A 17,833-nucleotide genomic window follows, 5' to 3' on the forward strand; every position below is an offset into this window, starting at 1 on the left:
CAAATAGTAAATACCAAAACATAAAAGAACAGATATTATGGCAAGTGTTCCATGAATATCAAATCAGTTCATCATCAATATTATCACAATAATACATACTTTCATAAGACAAGAAATAAATATGAATTGAATATGCATATGATGGTAGTTGAAAATAACCGTTTAATGTAATGTATTTATAGGGATAAAATAGAAAACATGAATGTCTTATTTCTTAAGTTATAGTTAATATTATTTCATAAGGCGAATTTTACGTACCAAATATGGAATCTTTTTTTTCTTGCCCAAACTTCAATTAATTACGTAAGTAATTTGTAAAACTAAAAAAAATGAGTGGACCCCAAACGAAATAAGATCCTCATGACAAATGCCAATCTGACATAAACAGTTATGTCGCCATGGTACTATGCATGACACGAAGGTAATACATACTGTATAATAAATTAAAAAGGCGAAATTAAGAAGAAAAAAAAAACTAATTTTCATATAAAAAAAAACTAAATCATTTTTAGAACTAGGATTTAGAATTTATTTTTAATGGTTTTGATTTAAATCTCAGACTTAGAGTTTAGTTTTAGAGTATAGACTTTAGTTTTAATGTTTAGTAGAATTTAAAATTTTGGATTTAAATTGATATTATGTACTTTGGTATATTATTAGTTTGGGTATAAAGTATAGACTTTGTTTTAGGGTCTCATAAAAAAAGGGTGATTATTTGGATACAAAAAATGAGACATGCTTAAGGACCCCCTACCCATACCACCACAACACGCTTTGAATCATCTTCAATAGATGATAAGAGTCATGCATAGTAAACGCTACTACTACTATTCAATACTCATAAATAATTTGGTCAACTATAGTTTGATTATTTCCTTTCATAAATATGAAAATATTATATGTAGATATTTTGCGTGGTGGTTAGTCAAAGTGAACGCACAAATGGAAAATAAAAAGGGAATATGTATGTATAAACTAAATAGAAAAGAATTTTGTCCAAAAAAAAAAAAAAAAAAAAAAAACTAAATAGAAAAATATAAAAAAATTAACCTTCAACAATAGTATCTTGTCGGAAAAACTATGGAAATTACTAAATTACACTTGCAACCTTTATATATTTTCTCTCCATTATTTTCTTTTAATTTTGTTTTTTCTCTCTCCATCTATCTTCGATCACTCTCTTCTCAATTGTCTTCTTCACCACAATCATGTCCAAACCCATAATCAAATCTTTCTCATCGAAATAGAAAGATATTTCCCTCTTTCTCTTCTCAATCGAAAAGGACACACCAACAACAAAGTCTTATCCGTCAAATCGTATCGAAACCATCAACCGCTACCTCTTAAACCACCATTACAATATAAACCTCGACAACATCTTGTCCACCCATATTTGAAATCTCTTCTACCTCTTTTTTTCGTATCCATCACCGCCACCTCCGTAACGACGACCACCACCTCCATAGCGACTGTCACCATCTTTCATATGACATGCTATTTGTTTTTAAATAACATGCTATTGTTTTTGAACACGCTATATTTTCTAAAATAACATGCTATTGTTTCAAATGACAAGCTATATTTTTTTAAAACACTGTAGTTTTTACAAATTTCAAGCCAATTCAATGTTTTTCTTTCAGATCCAGTGTCATTTTTATTTGTTACATGTCATTCATTAAAATTACTTATATCTGTTTGTCTTCTTTCTCCACCATCACTCGTATCGACACCAACCGCCACTTCTTAAACCACCACTACAATATAAACCTCGACAACACTACCTCCACCCATATTTGAAATATCTGCTACTTCTTTCATTCGTATCCATCACACCACTTCCGTAACAACCACCACCACGTCTATAGCCAACGTCACCACCTTTCATATAACATGCTATTTGTTTTTTAATGACATGTTATTATTTTTCAACACGCTATAATTTTTCAACACGCTATATTTTCTAAAATGGCATGCCATTGTTTTCTTTGACAAGCTATATTTTGTTAAAACACTGTAGTTTTCACAAATTTCAAGTCATTTTAATGTTTTTCTTTCAGAACTAGTGTCATTTTTAATTGATACATGTCATTCATTAAATTACCCGTATCTGTTTGTCTTTTTAGTTTATATCCATCGACAAAGTTCTTGTAATTACTATAACTTAAAAGGATAATTTCGTATTTATCCTACCTTTATCCCACAAAAAAAAGGAGTTAGTTTAAAGAAAAACTGACACAACGTTATTTTCTTAATTTTTGTATAGATATTGGTTGTTTGCTAATATTACTCAAATAAAAATTACTCATAAGTGTGAAACCTTATAAAACACACAAAAATCACTTATATACGACTAGATTGGAGTGTAATAAATTTTTTTTTTTGCTTGAGTAAAAACGAGTACAGGTACCTAGTAAACAAATTTATTGTTTTGTTGGAATTAAATTTTGTGGTGATAATTCGAGACGACAGTAAATAGCTCACTGGGGCAACCAAAAAAGTCATATTAATTCATCGAACATATGCTGACAAACAAAAACAAATCATGGAACATCTATTTGGTGTTTTCCAAAAGCAAAAATCGTCTTTAAGTTAGAAAATGCAAACAATTTTGGCAAAAAAAATAGAAAAAGTAGGTGGTTAGATAGTTGGGAAAAATATCATTTAAATCATCAGTTTACCATTTTCGTTAGTTTAAAACATAAATTCTAGATCTTGTGATTTAAATCCTCTATTTTATGTGGACATAATGACTTAAATACTCAATTTTATGTTGATTTTCAGTTTAATCACAAATTTTCGTTGACTAAGTCAATTAAGACACACCGTTAACTAGTTTAACAGAGATGTCCTCGCATATTTTTTGAAGAAAAAGATGAAAATTATGTTACATTGGTGTAGAAAAAAAATTATGTGATGGCTTTAAAATGCCAGTTATGCGATGACATCGTCTTATTGATCCGTTAAGCCAATTAACGATGTGCTTCTATTGACTTTGTCACGAGAATGTATGATTAAAATGAAAATCAACATAAAATTAAGGATATAATTCACCAGATCTTAAGTTCATGCTTTAAAACAACAAAAATGGTAAACAGATGATTTAAATAACATTTTTTCCCTAGATAGTTTGTGAAAATCGTGTATATCAAACTTGTGAAAATTGGCAACACAATCTGTTTTACTGAATATTTTTCTATTGGAAAGAGTTTGGTTTATGTTTACTACTCAACTAGTAAAAGAAAAAACGCCATTTGAACGTCAACAAAATTTGGGCCAATATTCCAAATACATGTAACAACTTTTTCGGAATGAAATGTCGTATTGTCATTAATACAGTATAGTAGTAGAACATTAGGGAGACACGTACGTAGGTTTGGTTAGATGCTTGTGTCTATAGGCTCTTCTTTCAAAGGAACTCCTTAACCCTATTTGCAAGTGGGACATACACGGACAAGATCATAAAGATTAGGTGAAAATCATTAGGACTAATCTAGTTTTATATAAAATTTTATTGGGGTCAACTGACCCCATTAACACCTATGTAGCTCCGCCCCTGCATCCAGTACAACTGTACAAGAGAAATATAGATGTAAAAAAAAGAAATATAGATGTAACATCATCATAAGAAATCATAGTCACGAGATTTTATGACAGATCTTAGTCTTACATAAATGCCTGACAAATTTGCATGATATATATTTGCAATGATTTTTTTATTTTTAAGTTGCAAAAAAAAAAATCAATGTAAGACGCATCCTAGTTTTATTTGTTGGGTCCGAGTCTCTTGTAGCTAAATTACGACATTATTTCTTACAAGTTATCACCCAAAATATTTACCATCTTATATCAAGTTATCAACAATAGACATGCACATAATCTGTGTAATAAGTAATCTAAATATGGCTCTTAATATTTAATTAATGAAAAGGTGAAATAAGCATTTGAGATTTGATATTGAAGTCAACATCGGGAGGCGAAGGTCATCAAACGGCCACTTGGACTCCGATGAGAAAATTTCAAGTGGGCTGCTTGTTGGCTTTTACTAAAATATTGACCACAAATTTATTTATATTCTTTTATTTTATTTTTTTATTTTTATTTACCACAAATTTATTTATATTCTTTTAGTTATAATATGGTGATACTATATCTATATTATTAATACTCCATAAATATTATTATATATGACTAAAGGTATGAGCTTGTTCCTTTTTTGTTAAATATCTAAGGAAGAGTGCATAACCATTTTGGAACCATTTATGTTTAAATAATAAAATTTAGAATATATATACTGTATCAAATAACTATGAGGTGTTATTCAATGATGGATTTTAATAGAATTGAAATCCAACACTAATCCAGTGTTATTCAACTAATGATTATAAATCTAACGTTAAAATTTGGTGTTATTAGATCTTATACTTCATTAGATTTTAAAAGTTTGGTGTTATTCAATGGTGGATGTGGATGTCGGATTCACACACTCAAGTATTTTTGTTAAGTGGGAAAGATTATTCTTGAGGGACAAAAATGAATATATAAAAACTTGAAAATTGATACGAAAATTGCTATATTATTTCCCTTTCGAGAGGAAGATCCCCTTTACATGGCCATCGGCCTCTATATTTATACACCGATAAACGACATTAAAATGAGTAATTAAGCACAATTATTTCTTCTTAAATGTGTCTGTTTTGATTCTCCGGCTTTAATGCTCAACGTTTGAATTTGAGTTGACTCTGATCTTCATGGGCCTCGCCTCTTTCGGCCCAAGTGTCCGTAAACCGACTTACCCGTGTCTTCTACACCGAACTCGTGTCACAGTGTAGTCACTTCGGATTCTCGAAATGGTGACAACCACTTCGACCGTCCCTTCGGCTCACGGGTCCAATGGGCTTCATCCTTTATGGGCCATTATCTTGATCACATGGCAATCTTTGGTTGGTCTCGTACTTCTGGTGCGGGATCCGACACCAACAGTGGAGTTAAAGTCAATTCTTTAAAGTTTGTAAAATCCAGTGTTATTCAAAACTAAAAGACTTGTAAAATCTTTGTATATTAAGTCATTTCAAATGAAACCTCTTTGGAGTTTCATGAGTAAATTATTATAATCAAAATCCAAGATATACTGCAGAGATTTTGAAATCCACACAAACATATTCTTAAAACCAATATCAGCAAACAAATCTAAACCTTAAATAATTGACTTCCTGGTACGCTTGTGCCATGGCTTTCTTCTGAAGGACTGGAGAGTCCAAATTTCACACGTGTATAGGGAGGCCAATCATCTCGCGGATGGATTGGCTAACTATGCTTTCTCGCGCCCTTTAGGGTTGCATTTGTTTGATTCATGTCCCGATTGTATGTCGAGTTTATTAGCTGAGGATGCTAGAGGGGCTGCGTACCCTCGTCGAGTCCGTTTGTAATTTTAGTTTGATTTCTTAATAAAATGTGGGAGACATTGTCTCCCCTCTTCAACCAAAAAAAATTAAAGAATTGACTTTAACTCCACCATTGAATAACACCCCCTATATGTTATTAAAGAAAAATATAGATGAAGATATAGTAGTTAATTAGTTAGGAAATTTTAATATGTATAGATTTTAAAATGCCATGCTCTTTTAAATATATACATAACCAATAATCCAACATAATTACTATATGTTCATCTATTTTTAATAACATATAGAACAAATACACACTGCACTATTGCAAATAAAACTTTTTTTTTTGTCCAATAATGCATCCTTCTTGTTTTTCACTTTCTAAAAACTCCGGTTATGAATAATTTTTTGATCGAATCCGCTCTTCCGAGAGATTCAATGTCATTCTAGAAGTTGTCTCCCCAACTCCGCAAATAGCATATTGAATTTTGAATCTTCCTCATGTAAAAAAAACCCTAACATGATTCACTCACCAATGATCGAATCGTCTATAGCATAAGATCTAGAAGACCGACTATGACTTGTTTTGGAAATGGTAAAGTAATCAAACTTCTTTGTTCAACCAATATGTTTTATGGGTTAGTATTTGGTTATAAGAACATCCTTTTGCATGTTGTCTATGATACTAATATCACCACGTACATTTATATCAAAAATCTTATCCGTTCCAAATGATTTCTTCCGATCCTTGCCGAAAATTTTGAAAAATGGTTCAAAAACATAATGGCCGTGAATGGTGACCTACATGTGGTACGGTTTTCAAGCCTTTTATGAACAACGCACATATATTCACCATTCAAGCTTATTTTAACATATTGACGTTTTTGAAAAAAAAAAAGAAAAAAAAAAACAAATCGCGTAATTGTCTAACAGATAAAGCTTTGGACCGCTTTTAAAATCAGAGGCAGTGTTTACCCAATGGTCTAACTAAAACCGCACTGGGTAATACATGTTTTTTTTTTTTTCGATTTTTTATGAAAATATGCACATGTGCCAAAAACAAAACTCTCTCTCACTCACACTATCTCTAACTCTCTCATATTTGTGTTTTTTCTTATTCTTTTTTTTTAATAGTTTTTTTCTAGTTTTAATTTTCTTTTGAATAGTTATTTTATATAAACAAAATAATTTACATAATTTATAATATTATAGTTAGTTAAACTGATTTAGAGTTTAAGATATTGATTTTAAAGTCCCTATATGTTCATTTTTTTCAAATAATTATCTTATATGTAAACTATTTTTATTTAAATTTTAAACAAAATTACTCAATACTATACTAAATTATCTAAACATTGATGTGTAAATATATATATTTTACTATAAAGTAAAATATATATAAAAAAAATATTAACTATACTTTTTAAAACTTATATATGTATCCCGCAAATTATTTTTTCACCAATCAAAGATTATTCCGTACCGCTTATTCTACAAAAACCGCACTTCTCCCACAAATATATTTTTCTCGCATGTACCGCAGTACGACTGTACCGCACTTAAAACCCGCTTTTTCTATACCGCCAAATACGCGGTCACCATTCAGACCCAATGTTTCCGGGATACTACCGGTCGAACTACACATAGTCACTATGAAATTTGTAAACTGCCAATTGTAAAATTTTGTTTCTGAAAATCAGTTTCTTTTGGACAAGTGACAACATCTTTAGCAATCAAAGAAATATAATTAATCCCAAAAAAAAAAGAAGGAGAAAAAAAGAAGAGAAAATATCTGACAAGACTGCCCGAAATCACAAGTAACTGTAACAAAACTGACAACGGGCCAACAAAAAAAAAAAAAAAAAAAAAACTGCCCGTCGGGCAAATTCCTCCAATAGAGTCGTCTCTCTTTATCTCCGTCTCTCTCTCTTTTAAAATTAATTAACTTTCCAAACAAAAAAAAGATTTAAAAATTAATATCTTCTCAACAAATGAGTCTATCATCAATGTGTACATAAATGTGAATCTTCTTCCCTCTTCTTCTCCATTGTTAAAGCTCGCTCCACACAACCACCGTTCTCCGTCACGGTGGCGCTTTATTCTCTCATCGGAGCAGCGCCTCACCGGTGGCAGACGGTGTCGTTGTTCCTCTCCTAAATACCTCCATCAATCATCTCTTACACATATCTCTAACGAAAAGCTTCGAGAGATGGGGCAGAGTATGAGCTGTGGAACTAGACCGGAGCACAGAATATTCGCCTCCGTACAGTGCGGTGATATCATTACTATCCGCCGTCTGATAACGGCGGAGCCTAGTCTGTTGAATCAGACTACTGCTTATGATCGTCACTCTGTTCTTCATGTCGCTGCTGCTAATGGTCAGATCGAGGTTAGTTTCAGTGATATTCTCCGAGATCTCGCCGGAATCTGGTGATTTTTGTTTCTGATGTATCTACTTTTTTTTTGCAGATTTTGTCATTGCTTTTGGAACGATTTACGAATCCAGATTTGTTGAATCGTCACAAGCAGGTTTTGCATTTTCGCATTGATCTGGTTCTGTTTGTAAGTTTTATGAATCTTTTGCTGATTTTTGATGATTCTTGTAGACTCCGTTAATGTTGGCTGCCATGTATGGAAGAATCTCTTGTGTGAAGAAGCTAGCTGAAGTTGGAGCTAATGTACGGTTTACTTTTTTTTGCAATTGAATCAATTTTGGATTTGGGATTGAAAATCTTTTGGAATCTGCAGATTTTGATGTTTGATTCTGTGAATCGAAGAACATGTTTGCATTACGCTGCATATTATGGACATGCTAATTGTGTTCAAGCTATTCTCTCTGCTGCTCAATCAAGTCCTGTTGCTGTTCATTGGTGAGTCTTTTGATCAGTTTTTGTTATACCCTGTGTGTGCTTTAGAATCGAAGTTCAGATTTGGAGTTTTGAGTTTTTTTTAGGGGATATGCGAGATTTGTGAACATAAGAGATGATAAAGGAGCGACTCCGTTGCATTTAGCGGCAAGGCAGAGACGACCTGAATGTGTGAATGTTTTGTTGGATAGTGGTTCTCTTGTTTGTGCATCTACTAGTGTATATGGGTAAGGGATTGAATTCAACATTTGTTAGAAGTTTCGAGTCATTGGAACTAATCCTTTCAAGCTTTCGTTGAAACAGTTCTCCAGGGAGTACACCTCTTCATTTGGCAGCTAGAAGTGGATCTATCGATTGTGTTAGAAAGTTGCTTGCTTGGGGTGCTGATCGTCTTCAAAGAGACGCTTCTGGGTAAACTATCCTACACTTTGTGGAAGATCTGGTTTTAGTTTCAGAACATAACTTGAATCTTGAAATCTCTTTTCAGGAGAATACCTTATGTGGTTGCTATGAAGCATAAGCACGGAGCATGTGGAGCCTTGCTTAATCCGTCCTCTGCAGAGCCTCTTGTTTGGCCATCACCATTAAAGTTCATCAGCGAGCTTAATGACGAGGCGAAACTGCTTCTAGAGCAGGCCTTAATGGAGGCTAATAGGGAGAGAGAGAAAACGATCCTCAAGGGAACAGCTTATTCCTTACCATCACCCTCTTTCTCTGACACGGATGACAACATGTCCGAGGTAAATACTGCACTCTTTTACTTGACCCGTGTCTCGGTAATTTTTGTGTTTGTAGTAACATGTAAATGTGTCTATAGGTGAGTGATACAGAACTGTGCTGCATTTGCTTTGAGCAAGTATGTACAATTGAAGTTAAAGACTGTGGTCACCAAATGTGTGCACAATGCACACTTGCACTGTGTTGTCACAACAAACCGAACCCAACGACATCAACTGTGACTCCACCGGTCTGCCCGTTCTGTAGAAGCACCATTGCATGTTTAGTCGTCGCCCAGAACAACAACAACAATAACGAAAAGAGCAAAAGCCCGGATGATGTTGTTGTTGATCGTGAGGCAGGTGATGTTAGCTCCTCCAAATTCAGAAAACATAGAAGATCAATAAACCTTGGTGAAGAAAGCAGCAGCTTCATGGGACTATCAACTATTGGATCGTTCGGTAGGATAACCGGCCGTGGCTCGGGAAGGATCGCAGCCGACAACGAGCTGATGGACAAACCGATATTGTGAGGATCGATTCCGTTTATGGGGCATTTTGGGGCATGGGGGAGAGAAAGTGAAAGATGAGGGGGTGAAATTGTGAGAATGTATAAATATAGATGAATTTATGTTAGATCTTTTGTTGAGGGGAGGAAGATTGAAATAAAGGAAAAAGATGGGAAGTGTGTAATGCAAGGATTTGTTGTTTCTTTGATTAAGTTTGGCCAAAATGGTTTGTTGTTGTTATTATTTGGTTACTTGATATGAAAGGGAAACCCATAATCTTTTGTCTTTGTCTCGTCTTTTTTGGTTATTTTCTCACTAAACTTACCAAGAAAAGGCAAATTAGACTTTTCGCCAAATTTTCATTAAAAATGGATAATTTTGACGAAAACTCGAAAGGTAGAGTTCGAGTTTTCACCATATTCAAAATCGTTGTGGTATCTGTCTTGGCCACTTAAGATGTCTTAAATTGATAAAATGTTTGATTGTTTACATGTTTTGTCAAGATTAGTCCATGTTTTGGACCGGGATCTATCGCGATTATATCGAAAATCCCCGGATAATTTAGGTTAGATTTGTGAGATGGGAACAAATGTGATGTGAACGGCTGCTAAGTCGCCAATGTAGATTAAGATGGAGAGTCTGAAAAAGAAGAAGAAAAGTTTTTTTTTTCTCGGTGGTGTTTATTGATCATTGACCCTACACGATCCCATCACTTTCTAGCAACTTGTGGTCTCCAAAATATGGCTCTTTGTACTTAACTAAAATATCTAAACAATTTTTAACTTTGGTCAATTCAGATCAACTAGTAGATACACATGGCCACTTTTTGTTTATTCGTGGACAATTGGTTTTTTTATACGTCAAGACAATTAGTATAGAGTCATAGGGAAGACCGATTCGGTGGATAATTATTTATGTAAATCGATTTTAGAAAAGTAAACCTATTGGTTATGATAATATAAAATTAGACAAACGAAAAGAATGAGTAATTGATTTCTTACTTTTATATGTCTAAATCGTGTTTAAGCCGAAAGAGTAGATCGATGTCAAGAAGAAGAAAAAATGAAAGGAAAAAGTGATAAAAGTGAGGGGAAAATTCCTAAAAAAAACCTCAACTATTTAATATTTACTAGAAAAAAACCTGAACTTTTTTCGATGCCCGAAAAAAACCTCAACAAATTTACCCCTGACAAAAAAAACACGAACTATTTTTTTCTTCCAATTTCCTCTCGACCCCGTTACGGCCGTTAACGCCATCGTTGACGCCGTTATTATTTTTAGAAAAATTCTTTAAAAAAGCCCAAGTTATTTAATTTTGCCAGCAAAATACCTGAATTATTTTTTGTTGCCAGAAAAATACACAGATCAAGATTTTTCTCTTTTTCTTTTATTTCATTAACAATGTAAGGTGGTTAGACATCATAACTTTATGTGTTCCCTTGAACCTCATGCAAATTCTCACTACAATTATATTAATCGATTTTTCAATTTTCCAATTAGAACAAATCTCTCAATTACATTAGTTGATTCCCTAATTTTTTAACTAGAACAAAAAAAACACAATTAGATTAGTCTTTTTTTTAGCGTTGAGTTGGTTTGATTAAGCTAGCTTTACCTTCAATTTTGGTGGATTTTGTTTGATTGGAGTATTTTTTTTTGCGATTTATGTAGAGAATTTTTGAAGATCTACCAAGATTTTTGGGGCTCTTATGAAATTTAGTGTTCCATTGTTGATGATGTCCAAAAAATTGTAAAGTCTGAATAGATCAAAAACAAATCTAATTTAAAAATTTGAAAATCGACTAATCTATTTGTATATTTTTGTTCTTAAATTTAATTGTCCTAAGTAATAGTCAAAAATGAAAACTTTTATGAGGTTCAAGATAGCACATAAAAGTTATTAGCTCTCACCATCTTACATTGTTGATGGAAGACAAAAAAAAAAAAAAAAAAAAATGTTGATCTATGTATTTTTCTGGCAACGAACAAATAATTCGGGTAGTTTTCTGGCAAACTTAAATAACTTGGGTTTTTTTCAAGAATTTTCCCAAAAAATAGTAACGGCGTCAACAACGGCGTTAACGCCCGTAACGGAGACGAGAGAAAATTGGAAAAACAAAATAGTTCGTGTTTTTTTTGTATGCGGTAAATTAGTTGGGGTTTTTTTCCGGCATCGAAAAAAGTTCAGGTTTTTTTCTGGCAAATATTAAATAGTTGGGGTTTTTTTAGGAATTTTCCCTAAAAGTTAGGGGCTAATTGAATTGGATATCTAATTTTAGAATATTAATTTGAAATCGAAACTCAACTACAAGTACAACTATGAAGATCCGTATCCGCGATTTTGGATTTATGGATATCTTGATATCGATTTAAAATTTCGAATAACCGTCCAAACATCAAAATATTTATGGAAATATAAATCAAATTCGTAAGAAAACAAATAATTCAAATAAAAATACATAAATATATTATTAAAAAATTAAATATTTCTATGCAATTTAAATCTACTATGGTCTAGATATGAAATTTAGTTAGCATATGTAATCACATACTATATGCAAAACATTTTAAGGAAAAAAAATACAGTTGTGCAATTTATGATGTATTGATGGATACAATTTGTGAAAAAAATACAGTTGTGCAATACATTTTTTATATATTTAGCGAATCCTAATCCATATTTTAAAATTAAAATATCGAGATTAAGAAGTAGTATTGATGGATACAAATGTATTTTTGAAAACTATCTGATGCACTCTTAAATAGGATTTTAGATCTTCAAGGTAATTTCATTTCCAAACACAGTTGTGCAATTTATGATGCTTTAACCTGCCCCAGTTTTGGTACTAATTTTTCTTAATAATAATTTCACCCTTAATCACAATTGTGTAAGTTTATCGTGCTTTGACATTTCAAGTTTAACATATAGGACCCACTTTTTGGTGCTATAATTTAGTTGTCAGGTTATTGGACCCGACCCAAGGGTTGATGAAAGCAGATTTAGATTAGATACCTTAACCCACCAAGAAACTAATTTCCATATATAAATTCGTCATAATATGATCCAATGAGTTTCTCTACTCAGCCATCACTTTCGTGCTACATGAAAATATCCTCTCTTTTTTTTTCGTTTTCATTTACTCGTGGTCACAGGTTATAGGACTCATAACTCATAAGTCACACCATAGATATGTATGAAAGTTCAAACGTGTCATATTGTCTTCGAGGGATGCCAAATCATGAAATCAACATCTCTCACACTTAATCTCTAATAATACCAAGGAATAATATTCAAGCAACAAACTGACAATTCGCGACTTATGTGTCATCGAATTTTGAAGGGACTATGTCAAAATTGGTATTACCTTATCTAAAAGAACAAAAATTGTTAAAAATCTTAAATTATTCTACTCAAAACTTAAATATACATGAACTGATAAAATAAAAATGTTAATTTGAATAATTTTCATTTAACATATGAACTAACTTTAATTATAATTAAACTTTGATATAGTTCTCGACGCAGTCGGAGGGTGGAAAGGTTGTCATGATTCTAGAGGCAGTCACATTGTTTTTTTTTGTTTGTGTAGTATTAAGAGATTTGCTCACTCTCTCATATCCATAAAGTCTTGTAAACTAAAAGTCTCTATATATATCTAGAAGTAGCTGAATACAAGACAATATGGCGGGACCGTCCCTAAGCACAGTAACATAAAGCAATTGCTTGAGGTCTCCAAAAATTTTGTTGCAAAATTAGGTCTCTGAAAAAATTTTATGTTGCAAAAGAGGCTCCATTTTTTTGAAATTTTAAGATATTGATGTCAATTTTTACAATTTATTTATAAAACCTAACAAAAAAAAATTATGTTTGGGCCCCCTTTTTTCAGGCCTTGAATGTAGGGTTGGATTATTGATTGAACCCAGGTAAACAGAAAATGCAAGTATTTAGAAGGACACAAGATTGATTCCCGTCAAAAGAGATACTTTATTAAATATTATAGAAAATGTATGGATCGGAGGTAGGCCTAGAACTATAAGGTTATCAATAAAATGACACATTAGGGAGTTTCTGATAACTTAGTTTATTGTGTGATTTTCATGTTGAGATTGTTATTATATAGATATAGATGCAATTGAAAAGAACTTTTTTTTTTATTAGGAATCATTTAAACAATCTAATAGATATGTTTAATCAGGTTTACACGATGTTGATACAACTCGTCATTAACCAATTCCTAATCTACCCAAACTCACATCACCTCGTATGGAGAGGAGGTCACACAGTAATATATGACAATTATGTGAGGCGTATTTTTAGACCGAGGCACCCACTTCTTAACTCGTCAGCTTGGATCCTCCACATATATGCATTGGTGAACAACTATGTAGCTTTTTACACTCTCCAATATTGGAAACCCCCTCTGCTTCATCCACCAATACTACCGGAGCTGCACATTAAGTTTGCGGATGAAGCCAAAATACTTTGGCTAAAAAAAACGGCTAATGGTTAAGGATCCAACTACTCCACATAAACTCTTTGTTTAATTTTCATATACAAAAATTGAATTTTATTGCAACTATTGGTTCTTTGTATTCAACAACTCACACACAACCGTTAAGTATCCAATAGAAAGTATTTTCAATTAGAGAGAAATGAGGATTAAGTGAAATAACTTGAAAGCAAACCATAAATACTTTAATGAAAAATAAAAGAGAAAAAAAAAACAAATGCTAAGCAAATCGAAAAAGGTTCAAATTTTTGTTTTGGTATGTGGAATTTTTGATCTGTTACTATTTTTCCTATAAAGATTAGTATTTGACATTTTTACCCGTAATAACTATTATTAATTTGTTCTTTGAAAATTTTATTTATAATGACAATTAGATGTAATTTTTGATAAGAAATGAAGTTAATTCTGTATATGTACTTCCAAGATATTTGTAGTAGGATAACAAAACATAATTTTCCAACAAAATGATCAGTTTTAGTTGATAATTGTAGGGTGATTGACACATTTGTTGGGGGAAATATTTATACTCTCAACACATTTTTGGAAAAAAGTGATTATATTTAACACTTTTTGTTTTTTGGGATTGGAACACTTTGTCCATTGTTCAAAAGTTGCACATGCCCTTTTTAAGAAACGTCACTACAAAAAAATGATCATTTTACATCATTTATTTTGAATTATTGTATCACTTATAATTGATGCAAAATAATTTTACATCACTTAACTAAATGACTCTGAAAATGATGATGCAAATAATTAACATCGGTTTGTTAAAAATTGATGCAATTACACTGAATATTTGTATCGATTGTTGTAACTGATGTTAGTTTTGTGTCAATTACGAAAAATGATGTTATTTTTTTAAATCACTTTATATAAGTGATATTAGTATTTGTAACGGTTATAATAATCGATATTAATGTTTCCATCACTTATAAATAATTGATACTAAAACTAGTATCAATTTTGATAACTGATTTTAATAGTTGTATCATTTACAATAATTGAGTTATTTTATTCCAAATTAAGTTAATCATATCATTTATAATTCACTTTATTTTTTTATCACTTATTATTTTCAGCGATATGCTAAATCAATAAATATAAGAATTTCGTTAATAACTAATTAAATTGTAATATTTTTTTTATCCAAACTGAAAATTATTATATTATAAATTTATAATTATAATACATTTTTGACAAAAATACAAACTAAAATAAAGTATGCCATTGGAGACGATCATGGAACAATCACTATGACTCCATCACCACCATTAAACTTCTAAGTCGATGATCCATCAATTATCAGATCTTGCTTCCTCTTTCCAAACGGCATTGCTATATTCCGTTTTAAATTTCTCATCATCATGGGCGGTGATAATTGTTCCGACTTCTATCAAACAACAATGATGCATGACTTTGTTTTCTTCACCTTTCTTTTGTAAGACTTTGCACTATCATATAAAAAAAATCAATGAACAAGCGAAAGTAAATAACAAATATACAAAGAAGAAAGGATGAGATAAGTACACAGAGATAATACTCATTGACTCTAGTCAAATTGGTCTTTGAGCATCGTGGGTTGATGATGAACCTTATTTTCCACCATGGTAGATTTTGAAACCAGAGAGAATGAGAGAAAAGAGAGTCAATTCTAGTTTGGTTTAGAGGATAGTGAATAGGTTGTAAAAATAATTGAGAAAGATTCACATTTAATCCCAAAAAAATGATGAAGAACGTGACGTAGATGGAGATATTTTAGGGATTCTAGTTATTATTATATCAATAACAACCAATAAGATTTATTCCACATCCCATTTATTTATTTTTCTATTTTTTATAAGTACTATTTTAAATTTTAAATTTACAACCAATAAAAATGTAAAAGGTAAATATTCAATATAACTAAAATAAATTATAGGATTTTAGTTGTTTTAAAAGATACCAATCGTAGGATTTAAGGTGAATAATTTATCGAATATGTACATAGAGGTCATCATTTGAATACATATATATATATATATACATACGTTTAAACTAGTACAGTAATATTAGCATCATCTTTTTTGAATTAATGCCATATTGTAGTTATCAACACATAATTTTTTTATACAGAAACTTATAAATCACAGACAGATATCTTTTTGACACAATAATAAGCATCAACACATAAAGTTATCAATCATTCTAATTACGGCCAGGTATCTTTTTGACACAATAATAAGCATCAATTATTATAAGCAATTCTAATTGGTTTCAGTTATTATTTGATGCAAAAGGTTAAAAACAATTTTCATCGTTTTTATAATGAGAGAAATTTTATATCATTTTATAAGTGATGTTAACATTAATTAATAAACACATCGATTACCTATTTGATGTAAATTTAGTTTTTAATATCAATTTTATTAAAATGATGCAAACTAACAAAAAGTATATCAATTTTATAGAATTGATGCAAAACTAGTTAATTACAACATCAATTATTAGAATTGATGCTAAACCATGTATATTTGTTGCACTTATAAATAACTAATTTAAAATAGTAACACTTGGTTTTGTGATACAATTTAAGTGATACAACACACCTCTTTTTTTGTAGTGCGTTAGGTGCTCTAGGCTCATGATTGGGAAATTTGGAAGTTTACTTAAAAGCTATAATTAATATAGCCTTTTTTTTCTATGTAAGATCAAGTCCAAAATCACAATATAAACAAACAATGATGTTTATAGATCTTCCACATGATTTAGAATTGGAAACACTCTTTGAGGGTTCGGATAGTATCGGTTTCGTGTAACACCCCGAAATTTATATTGGTCTTGTTAAAAGGAAAGCAAAGTCCATTAGTGATCCAAAGGAACCAAATACAAAACGACGAGGTTATGTGTGTATCATGTTTATGTGCTCGTGGATATATAAAGGTATGTATACGTATATCGCCGTCTTCGTTTTGCCGATAAAGGAGAGAGTTCAGGGGCAGAGCTAGTTAACAATTAAGGGGGTCATATGACACCTATGAACATTGAAAATTTGGTTTTTGTTAAAAGCTCTATATTAACATCTTTGTCCCCTATAAAATCAATTTCTTAAGTTTTGACTCCAGTAAATCAATTTCCCAGCTCCGCCACTGAGAGAGTTCTATGTTGAACCCTAACACCGCCGCCAATACCAAGCCTCTCTCAACGTCGTATCTGCTGTCAACGCCATTGTTATTGTTCTCCCGATGTGTTGTTATGTTTGAACGGATACGAGTATTGTTGCGAAGGAGAGATAGTTGCCATTTATCACCACCATAGTCACCGTGTGTCACCGGAGTTGCCATAACGAGTCACCGGTTTCTAACCACTGTCACCGAAGCAGCCGTAGTCCATCGTAGAAGCTGTTAAGGGTAAGGAAACCCTAGAGTTATTATGTAACTTGTGCATGAAGTTTCTGGCTTTATCTAATTGTTGAGCCATGAGGAAGTAACCACCGCGAGTTTGAATTTCCTTGTCGAGCCGCCGAGGAGATCCACCGAGAGTAAACGCCGAGAAAATATAATCGGCGCTGCATTTCGTCTCGTGTTGTTGATGTTGTGTTTGTTGATTATTGAACCAAAACCTAAACCGATCCAAACCGAAATTGTATAATTAAAGTCTAGAACCGAAACTAGAAATCGTATTCACGTGAATGTGGCGTTAAGTGGTAACGTGGTGGTGACTTATGAGTTATTAGATTGGGTTGGTTTAATCTCTAAAGCGGATGTTAAGGTGGTAACGTATCATGGTCACGTATAGAATTGTGGTGTTGTACAATTGAGATGAATTGAGATTATTGAACCGAAACATTGTGAACTTGGATTATTT

General features: G+C 31.9%; 1 protein-coding gene across 1 annotated transcript; it reads left to right on the top strand.

Annotated features, from left to right (window-relative positions):
- The first annotated feature begins 7,340 nt into the window (after nucleotides 1-7,340).
- LOC110229146 (putative E3 ubiquitin-protein ligase XBAT31) lies at nucleotides 7,341-9,763 on the top strand. The gene is made up of 8 exons (XM_021028397.1): nucleotides 7,341-7,773; nucleotides 7,854-7,913; nucleotides 7,991-8,062; nucleotides 8,133-8,254; nucleotides 8,338-8,478; nucleotides 8,555-8,662; nucleotides 8,739-8,991; nucleotides 9,069-9,763. Exons 1-8 carry the CDS (start codon nucleotides 7,594-7,596, stop codon nucleotides 9,498-9,500), a joined length of 1,368 nt encoding a protein of 455 aa, XP_020884056.1. The 5' UTR covers nucleotides 7,341-7,593; the 3' UTR covers nucleotides 9,501-9,763.
- Nucleotides 9,764-17,833: the final 8,070 nt, after the last annotated feature.

The sequence above is a fragment of the Arabidopsis lyrata genome (genome assembly GCF_000004255.2).
Source record: "Arabidopsis lyrata subsp. lyrata unplaced genomic scaffold ARALYscaffold_4, whole genome shotgun sequence".
Classification (NCBI taxonomy): domain Eukaryota; kingdom Viridiplantae; phylum Streptophyta; class Magnoliopsida; order Brassicales; family Brassicaceae; genus Arabidopsis; species Arabidopsis lyrata.

What these genes read in the sequence shown, in the direction of transcription:
- LOC110229146 (XM_021028397.1), top strand. Translation starts at nt 7,594, where the DNA reads ATGGGGCAGAGTATGAGCTGTGGAACTAGACCGGAGCACAGAATATTC. An exon ending in AGTCCTGTTGCTGTTCATTG is followed by an intron (nt 8,255 to 8,337) that starts GTGAGTCTTTTG and finishes AGTTTTTTTTAG; the next exon opens with GGGATATGCGAGATTTGTGA. An exon ending in CGGATGACAACATGTCCGAG is followed by an intron (nt 8,992 to 9,068) that starts GTAAATACTGCA and finishes ATGTGTCTATAG; the next exon opens with GTGAGTGATACAGAACTGTG.